Source organism: Aotus nancymaae, unplaced genomic scaffold (assembly GCF_030222135.1).
Source record: "Aotus nancymaae isolate 86718 unplaced genomic scaffold, 86718_ANA_hifiasm-v0.15.2.pri h1tg000059l, whole genome shotgun sequence".
NCBI lineage: Eukaryota > Metazoa > Chordata > Mammalia > Primates > Aotidae > Aotus > Aotus nancymaae.
This window is the reverse complement of record NW_026988473.1, coordinates 9,367,903-9,377,905: the sequence shown is the minus strand read 5'-3', so window position 1 is coordinate 9,377,905 and position 10,003 is coordinate 9,367,903. Positions and strand designations below refer to the sequence as shown.

At 47.4% G+C, this 10,003-nt stretch overlaps 1 protein-coding gene across 6 annotated transcripts; it reads left to right on the top strand.

The window, feature by feature from the left end:
• The first annotated feature begins 103 nt into the window (after positions 1–103).
• TMEM138 (transmembrane protein 138) lies at positions 104–8,701 on the top strand. 6 transcript variants are annotated; one of them, XM_012454378.3, is made up of 5 exons: positions 104–508; positions 2,615–2,882; positions 5,944–6,115; positions 7,458–7,533; positions 7,806–8,701. In XM_012454378.3, exons 2-5 carry the CDS (start codon positions 2,755–2,757, stop codon positions 7,913–7,915), a joined length of 486 nt encoding a protein of 161 aa, XP_012309801.2. In that variant the 5' UTR covers positions 104–508; positions 2,615–2,754; the 3' UTR covers positions 7,916–8,701. The 6 variants fall into 6 exon arrangements, with proteins under 6 accessions (XP_012309801.2, XP_012309799.2, XP_012309800.2 ...); XM_012454376.3 differs by having other exon boundaries at positions 105–508; positions 7,803–8,701; XM_012454377.3 differs by having other exon boundaries at positions 496–788; positions 7,803–8,701.
• The last annotated feature ends 1,302 nt before the right edge of the window (positions 8,702–10,003 follow it).

Sequence of the window (10,003 nt, the reverse complement as noted above, 5' to 3'; positions counted from 1 at the left end):
CGGAGGGGCGGGCGTAGCCTCGCCTTCTTATAGGCTCGCAGCATTTCCGGTGGCGCGCGAGGCCTCCTGGGAAGTGAAGTCCGGAAGCTGGGGTGGCCCGCTCCCAACACGCCAAGGTGCTGGCACCTAACTCCCGTTCCTCCTGGGCGTTTCTTCTCCAAATTCAAAGTCAGGGTCCAGGACTGCTGCGATGTATCAGCCACGACCCTCATACCCCATCCTGAGGAGGCGCAAATGTTTAGGTGAACGCGAAGCCTCCCACCACGAGCCTGCCCTCAGCAAGGCCGCGCGCAGCGTGGACGGGAGCCCTAAGTCAGCTAGTGGTACGCTGTGAGGGCCCGGAGCAGGCCGGGCCCAGGACAGCAAAAGCTCCAACATGGCGGCCGGACTGGCCATAGAGCGGAGAGAGAAAGACGGGGCCCGCGTCCGCCATCTACTTCCGGAATTTAAAGCCGGCTTCCGGAAGCCTGGAGGGTGTCCCCATGACAACCGACGTTGGGGTTTGGAGGTGAGAGTGGTTGACGAAGAGTAGGTTAAGTAACCAGAAGTCAGAATTTTTGGTGCTGTTGTTTTGGGCTTGGGTTTTATTCTTTGTTGTTGTTTGCCAAGGAAGCCCCGTTTTTAAGTGGATTGGGAGGCGTGAGGAATACTGCTCTGGGTACATAGCGGTAGAAAAATTAAAGAGCTTCACGAGCTTGCGAATCCCCACTGCCCTAAACTGGAGAGGATCGTCGTACGTAGATAGAGCCTTGGGTGTTTCTGCATAACGGATCCTCAAAACAGCCCTAGTGAGTAGTGGTTAAGAGCACGGGTTTGGCGTCACAGTTATGAAGCCCGGTTCTGCTGACTTCAGAACTGGAGGAATGCCTTGAATTTTGACTCCTGTGTCCTTTCCTGTAGAAGGGTAATAATTCTCACCTTGCAGTTGTAGGGAGGATTAAAGAAAATGATCTTGGTTGACAAGATTATCGTGGTGTGGGTACCTATGATTTAATGCGGCCGGGCACAGGGCTCACACCTGTAATCCCAGCATTTTGGGAGGCCGAGGTGGGCGGATCATGAGGTCAGGAGATCCAGACCATCCTGGCTAACACGGTGAAACCCCATCTCTACTAAAAATACAAAAAATTAGCCGGCCCTGGTGGCACGTGCCTATAGTCCCAGCTACTCGGGAGGCTGAGGCAGGAGAATCGCATGAACCCGAGAGGCGGAAGTTGCAGTGAGCCGAGATCGCGCCACTGTACCCCAGCCTGGCCGACAGAGCGAGACTCCGTCTCAAAAATACATATATATATATATTATTTAATGAATGTGGAAACCAGTTACATATATCTAGTAGGTGGGACTTCACCAGCTGAAGTGGAGGAAGTGCCTTAACCTTCCAGAGCCTCTGTGTAAAATGGGGATTATATGCATTATAATGGCTTCTTAAGATGGTTGTAGGATTAAGTAAGGTTAGAAATATGAAAAGAGCTTATAAATTGCGAAACATTTTACAGATGCTAATTTAATCACTAACAGTCGAAAGCATTTGAAATTTCTTTATAGATTTGGCACAGCAGCAGGGTCATAGGACACCCCCAGAGCAACCTGTGGGTCTTGGAATAGATGAAAAGAAAGACAGCTGCCACTGTGTTGCTACCTTAAACAAAAAGCTTTCCAGGAGAGCTCTGTTTCCTCGCTGCTTTTTCTGCCTACAGCACTTCACACTTTTGTGCCAGCATTTTTCCTGCCTAAGTATCAGTATATCAGTTAAGAAAGAGACAGTTTAGTCCGGTAGTTAAGAGCACAGACTCTGGACCCAGGCTGCCTGGATCTGAATACCAGCTCTGCCACTTACTAACGATGTGACCTTGGACAAATTATTTTACCTTTCTTGGCCTCGATTTTCTTATCTGTAAAATGGGGCAGGTAATAATGTATTATATTATCTACCTCATGAGGTTTAAATAATGTTCGTGCTTGTAGAACACTCCCTGGCACATTGTAACCAATGTATAAGGATTTACTACCATTTTTATTACCACTGCCTTCTTCTCAGTAATACTACTAGATTCCTTTGGTTAGAGACAGCGCTGCATTTAGAAGGTTCCAGGCATGAAGAAAGATTGCTGAAGGTCCTAGAAGAAATGACTTCTTGCGGTTTTTTTGGTTGCTGGTTTTGTTCACTAAAGTATCCTATGCAACTGGAATGGTGCCTGGCACACAGTAGGTCCTTAGTGTTTGTGGTATTAGTACATTTCTTTTTTTTCTTTTCTTTTTTTTTTTTTGTTTTGTTTTGTTTTTGAGACTAAGTCTCACTCTGTTGCCCAAGCTGGAGTGCAGTGGCACCATCTTGGCTCACTGCAACCTCCACCTCCTGGGTTCAAGTGATTCTCCTGCCTCGGCTTCCCGAGTAGCTGGGACTACAGGCATGAGCCACCATGCCCAGCTAATTTTTGTATTTTTAGTAGAGACGGGGTTTCCCTATGTTGGCCAGGCTGGTCTCAAACTCCTGACCTCAGCTAATCCACCTGCCTCAGCCTCCCAAAGTGCTGGGATTGCAGGTGTGAGCCACTGTGCCCAGCCCAGTCTTAATACATTTCTAACCTTGCTTATCTTTTTGCCCCAACAGGTCCTTGCCTTAAAGCAAGGGAAACAGCTCTGATTCAAAGGAACTAGAAGCCTCTCCCTCAGTCATGGGGAAATAACCAGGAGCTGTTTTCTGGGGAACTGTGGGATGTGCCCTTGAGGGCCCAAGAAAACAAAAGGAAGATGCTCCAGACCAGTAACTACAGCCTGGTGCTCTCTCTGCAGTTCCTGCTGCTATCCTATGACCTCTTTGTCAATTCCTTCTCAGAACTGCTCCGAAAGGCTCCTGTGGTCCAGCTCGTACTCTTCATGTGAGTGCAGTAAGGCATTCTGGAAAGCTGAACCCAAGCAATTCAAAGGCCCTGACAGTCGTGATTTAGTGTCTTAAAGTTATTAATAGCCTGGGTGTGGTGACTCACGCTCTTAATCCCAGAACTTTGGGAGGCCAAGGCAGGAGGATCTTTTGAGGCCAGGAGTTTGAGGACCTGCTTGGGCAACAAAGCAAGACCCTGTCTCTACCTAATAAAATTTTTTTAAATTAGCTAAGCATGGTGCCACACACCTATAATGTCAGTGATTGAGGATGCTGAGGTGGAAGGATTGCTTAAGCTCAGGAGTTCAAGGCTACAGTGAGCCATGATCATGCCATGGTACTCCAACTGGGTGGCAGAGAAAGACCCTATCTCAAAAAAAAAAAAAAACGAAAAAACAGAAACCAGTTATTACTAGAACTATATCAGGGAAGATAAAACTTAACATTGTCCTGGGTTCCCCCATGGTACATAGATAGGGTCACAGGTCCTGTTTACATATACTTTTTTTTTTTTTGAGACAGGGTATGCTCTGTTGCCTAGACTGGAGTGCAGTGGCGTGATCATGAGTTACTGTGACCTCAGCTTCCTGACCTCAGGTGATTCTCCCACTTCAGCCTCTCTAGTAGCTGGGGCCATAAGCTTGCACCACCATGCCTAGCTAATTTTTTGTAGTGATTTCGCCATGTTGCCCAGGCTGGTCTTGAACTCCTGGGCTCAAGTGATCTGCCCACCTCGGCCTCCCAGAGTGCTGGGATTACAGGTGTGAGCCATTACACCCAGACTTTATATACTTTCTAACAAGGGTTGGGGATAAGGGGAGCAGTTTCCATAGGAAATTAGAGTCAGACTGCTGACCCTGTCATTTTCTCCATTTGTGAGTAGAAATATTGTCTGCCATGAAAGAGGATTACAAAATGGCAGGACAAGCCGGGCGGGGTGGCTCACGCCTGTAATCCTAGCACTTTGGGAGGCTGAGGTGGGTGGATCACCCGAGGTCAGGAGTTCAAGACCAGCCTGGCCAACATGGTGAAACCCCATCTTTAAAAAAGAAATTTAAAAAATGATATTAAAAGAAAAAAAAATGGCAGGACAACCATATTAATACTATATATGTAAATTCCATAGGATGGAAACTGTTAGCATTAATTCTCCATAATTTATAGACTCCATGAGGCAATCTCTAAGCTGAAAACCATAGTCTTGGACATGATCTTCCTTCATTCTACAGATATTCATTGGCCTACCACACAGTGTTCCAGATGCAGTGGTAAACCTGACAAGTTCCTGCTATTGTGGGGTTTCCATCCTAGTGGAGAAAGACAATGAATACACAGAGAGAAATAAGATCATTTCAGATAGTGATGTCATACAGTTGATATGGAGTCGTTGGGGTAAGGAGAGGAGGGTTACTTTTGGTAGTGGGGTTAAAGGAATGTCTTTCAGAACAGGACATTTGAACTGCAACTTGAATGGCACAAAGGTACTAGCCATGCAAAGATCAGGGAAGTACAGTCTTAATCTTGCTAGATGACATTGTCTGACAGGACCAGGTCATGTGACAGACAGGGCTGGAATTTTTTAGACAGAGAAGAAACCACCTTTTCTTTCTTTTTTTTTTTTTTTTTTGAGATGGAGTTTCGCTCTTGTTACCCAGGCTGGAGTGCAATGGCGCGATCTCGGCTCACCGCAACCTCCACCTCCTGGGTTCAGGCAATTCTCCTGCCTCAGCCTCCTGAGTAGCTGGGATTACAGGCACGCGCCACTATGCCCAGCTAATTTTTTGTATTTTTAGTAGAGACGGGGTTTCACCATGTTGACCAGGATGGTCTCGATCTCTTGACCTCGTGATCCACCCGCCTCGGCCTCCCAAAGTGCTGGGATTACAGGCTTGAGCCACCGCGCCCGGCTTTTCTTTTTTTTTTTTGAGACAGAGTCTTGCTCTGTTGCCCAGGGCTGGAGTGCAATGGCGCAATCTCAGCTCACTGCAACCTCTGCCCGCTGGGTTCAAGTGATTCTCCTGTCTCAGCCTCCCAAGTAGCTGGGATTATGAGCACCCGCCACCATGCCCGGCTAATTTTTGTATTTTTAGTAGAGACGGGGTTTCACCATATTGGCCAGGCTGATCTTGAACTCCTGACCTTGTGATCTGTCTGCCTCAGCCTCCCAAAGTGCTGGGATTACAGCCGTGAGCCAGTGCGCCCAGCAGAAACCAGCTTTTCAAAAGTGCCCAGTAGGTTTATTATTAATATGTTAAGAGCGTCAGATAGCCTGGGCAACATGGTAAGACCTCGTTTCTACTAAAAACAAATTTTTTTTTTTTTTTGAGACAGAGTCTAGCTCTGTTGCCAGACTGGAGTGTAGTGGCACAATCTCAGCTCACTGCAACCTCCACCCCCTGGGTTCAAGCAATTCTCCTGCCTCAGCCTGCCTAGTAGCTGGGAATACAGGTATGCGCTACCATGCCTGGCTAATTTTTGTATTTTTAGTTAAGACTGGGTTTTGCCATATTGGCCAGGCAGGTCTCGAACTCCAGACCTCAAGTGATCCACCCACCTTGGCTTCCCAAAGTGCTGGGATTACAGGCATGAGCTAAAAATTGTTTTTAATTAGCTGAGTATAGCAGCACACACCTGTGGTCCTAGCTACTCAGGAGGGTGAGGCGGGAGGATTACTTGAGCCCAGGAAGTCGAGGCTGCAATGAACTATAATCATGCCACTGTACTCCAGCCTGGACAACAGAATGAGACCTTGTCTCAAAAAAAAGAAAAAAAGAGCTAGAGAATCTTCTACAGGAATAGGTATGGAAGAAATTTTTAAAAACAAAAAGAGTATCAGAGCAGGAAAGCCTTGTCTGTGCACTGCAACCCAGCTGATGGAGTCAGTGGGTAATTTCAGGTAATTTTAGCTTCATGTCATTTGCTATCTGTGCAAGGGTTTAAGAAATCAGATGCCTATCTCACAGGAAAGGACAGGCCTTGTGGTGTCACTCAGGACGTACAGCCTGCTCTTGGGTCCTTACGCAGGCCTCCATTGGTTGTACTTTTTCTTATGTCTGCAGCATCCAGGATATTGCAATCCTCTTCAACATCATCATCATCTTCCTCATGTTCTTCAACACCTTCGTCTTCCAGGCTGGCCTGGTCAACCTTCTGTTCCGTAAGTTCAAAGGGACCATCATCCTGACAGCTGTGTACTTTGCCCTCAGCATCTCCCTTCATGTCTGGATCATGGTAAGAGTGGAAGTCTGAATTCTTTTTTTAATTTGTATTTTAAATAGAGATGGGGTCTTACTACGTTACTCAGGCTGATCTTGAACTCCTGAGCTCAAGCGATTCTCCTGTTTCTGCCTCCCAGAGTGCTGGATTTACAGGCGTGAGCCACTGTGCCAGGCCTGAACTCTGAATTCTTGAATCCCTAAAGGGGTAGGGATATCTTTTCTCTGGGAACCCAGCTTCATTCTTTGACATCTGACACAATCCTTCATAGGAAACAGGTGAAATGAAAGTGGTCTGGGCTGGAGCTCTCGGAATGTGAGAGTTTCATAACGTAATCTTGACCAACCTTATGTGTTGAAAAACAGCCTTGTCTAAGAGTCACGGGACTCTTCCAGAATGTTCAGTTTACCTTTGTCCCAGACAGGCCTACCAAGGCTAAAATATGTAGTTAAATGTGTTTCATCATGAGCTATGTGGGCAGGTGGATGTTGACACAGGTTATTCTTAGGCATCAGTGGCCCGTGGCTAATTCTGCAGGCAGTGGATGTTTCTGGGAAGTAGCCAAGCAGGATTGCTGCTCACCCTTGAGTGCTCCCTGCTCTCTGCCGAGTTCCCATCACTTTAACTAGGAGAACCAACCTCCAAGATGCCTCCCTTGGTTCTAACATAGGCCTCAGATCAGATCCAGTGTCCATGGTTTCAGATTTCTTCTGCTTCACAGATTTTTCCAGCTCTTTGGGTATCTCATATGTTTCTCATGTACTCATTTCAGCTGAACCCATTAAAACCTCAGGGTTCTCTAGTCACCTCATTATGAAAGCCAGCTTCACACCCAAACTCCCTGTTAGGTTGCGCTTGTGATTCTACAGAGAGAAGTAGAGCTCCCCGGAAACAAGCAGAGCAACACCAGAGTCTCTGGGTGCTTCCTCGAGAGGATTCTGTGCTCGGAGCCAAAATAGGTCCTGGCTTTATACTATAAAGCCATTAATCTCATTAAACCCTGAGTCCACCAAAGGCTTTATCTGACAGGAACTGAGCCAGCGATTTTCCAGGCAAGACAGTGACCAGCTGAACTCCTGAGATAATGAGTATGTCGTTTCTCCTTGGTAAAGGTTATGGAATGAAAGAGGATAAATAACTTAGTTCATACTTCCTCCCTCAAAGTTGGAAGGATATTCCCTTTGCAGCAAAAAAGGGAGCTTGAGGCTCTTTCGAGAAACACTTGTTGGGGTTGTAGAAAGGAGGGAGAGGTTAGCACGATTTTAAACTAACCGGCATCTCTGCAGCTAACCAAGTTGGAGATATTGGGGCCTCATGTGGCCATTAACCTTTCTGTGTCTCCTCATATCTCCTTCAGAACTTACGCTGGAAAAACTCCAACAGCTTCATATGGACAGATGGACTTCAAACGCTGTTTGTATTCCAGAGACTAGGTAAGGACCAGAGCAGGGTCAGGCCTCTCTTGGGTCCCACGTGTGTCTCTTTCACTGAGGGCCTTGATTCTGGCTTCCCAGCCCTGTCCCAGTTGACCTGCAATGGTTGCGACAGCCACACCAGGAACAGGAGGGATTTCTGCTTCTGCCCTTGCTGGGAGACCATGGGAAGTCAGGAGGCAGGGCTGCTCAGCCTCATTAGGTTCTGTCTTACCCGGAAGTGATACTCAGCAGCACCCCTGAGGCTTCTCTTCTGCTTCCTCCCACAGCAGCAGTGTTGTACTGCTACGTCTATAAACGGACAGCCGTGAGACTAGGCGACCCTCGCTTCTACCAGGACTCTTTGTGGCTGCGCAAGGAGTTCATGCAAGTTCGAAGGTGACCTCTTGTCACGCTGATGGATGCTTTTCCTTCCTGATAGAAGCCACATTTGCTTCTCTGCAGGGAGAGTTTGCCCTATGCATGGGTCAACAGCTGGACTTCCCAAGGAGAGTTCAGACCAGTTGTGTTCACCATTCAAAAAGGAAGATCCTCCCTCTTGCAAATTAGAGTGTTCCCCATCGGTCTCCAGTACAACATCCCTTCCTTGCCTCCTCCCTCTGTCCTACCCGCTTTCCTTCCCTTCCTCTCGGTACCATTCATTCTCCCTGACCCTTCTTGCCGAGGGTTCTGTGGCTCTTACCCTCATGAAGCTCTTCGTTTAGCCTGGGACAGAAGGACCTCCCAGCCCCCACTTTTCTTGTACTACACACAAGTGACCAAAGGATGCAAAGAGTGATAGTTTTGTGCTCCTGACCGATCCCACCGCAGACATTTAGATTTTTATACCCAAGGTACTTTTTAAAAACATTTTATAAAGAGAATAAATTGAATTCTTGTTCCGTAAATGGTGGAGCCTCTCTGTCTCATGGTTAAGAGGCGTGCCAAGGTCTAACTTAGCATCTACTTGACCCAGAGGGAAGATTGAGCCATGGATGAAATACAGATCTTCATTGAGTTCCATTATGAATACAAAGTATTTCAGCAGAAATTCAAGATGGAATCTGATGCCACATCCCTCACTCTTGGAGTTTCATATTTCTGTGCTCTGTTCAGACTCTCCTTATCAGAAGCCTTAACTGCCCTCAGAAGAATAAAAATATTCCTTAGCCAGTTTTGGCAAAAGAAATTCTTAAAATTCCTATGTTTATAATATAAATCAGTTTTCTATCTCTTTTTCTTTTCTTTTTTTTTTTTGACAGATTTTCACTCTTGTTGCCCAGCTTGGAGTGCAATGGCACGATCTTGGCTCACCGCAACCTCCGCCTCCCAGGTTCAAGTGATCTCCCACCTCAGCCTCCCGAGTAGCTGGATTACAGGCATGTGCCACCATGCCTGGCTAATTTTGTATTTTCAGTAGAGACGGGCTTTCTCCATGTTGGTCAGGCTGGTCTTGAACTCCCAACCTCAGGTGATCCGCCTGCCTTGGCCTCCCAAAGTGCTGGGATTACAGGCATGAGCCACCATGCCCAGCTTCTATTTCTGTTTCTGTTGTGTAACTGACCACCACCAAAGTTTAGGGGCACATAGCAATAAATAGCTGTCTGGCTCTGTATCTTGGGGTTCAGCCGACCTGGGCTGAGTGGGTGACTTCAGAGGGCTCACTCGTGTGTGTGGTCAGCTGCAGGTCTGCTAGGTAGCTGTGATGGCCTTGGGATCCATTGGTGGTTGGTGAGCCTGCAGGGACATCAGCTGGAGTGACAGATTACTCAGCTCTGGTTCGCAGGATTTGCCTCCTGCAAACTATCCTGGACCTGCTCACACAACCGTGGCAGAGAAGGAAAGAACAGGCCCCAGTATGCAACTATGCTTCAAACCTGTGCTTGTATTGTGTCTCTTAGACTTCTGAGCCCAGAAGCAAAGTGGGAACCACAAGTTCCTTCTTTTTTTGTTTTTTTTGAGATGCAGTCTTGCTGTGTCACCCAGACCGGAGTACAGTGGCATGATCTCGGCTCACTGTAACCTCCGCCTCCTGGTTCAAGCGATTCTCCTGCCTCAGCCTCTGAAGTAGCTGGGACTACAGGCACCTGCCACCACACCTGGCTAACTTTTTTTGTATTTTTAGTAGAGGGGTTTCACCTTGTTAGCCAGGCTGGTGTCGAACTCCTGACATCAAGTGATCTGCCTGCCTCAGCCTCCCAAAGTGCTGGGATTATAGGCGTGAGCCACCGCACCTGGCCCACCAACCACAATTCTTAGACTCTGCTATAGAAACTGACATGAGGCTAAAAGAGTTTGCCCAGACAAGCCTTCACTGGAGCTTAGGCCTGGGCATAAGGGATACAACACAAGTGGAAGAGAGTTCCCTCACTGACTGACTCCGAAGAAAGCCTGAAGGGATTTTTTTCTTAGGCAAAGCGCTGGAGTTGACCTTGAGTTGGGCAGGTAGGCTGGGCTGGGCAAAGCGCATGAGGGGTAGGGTGTGGAGGTC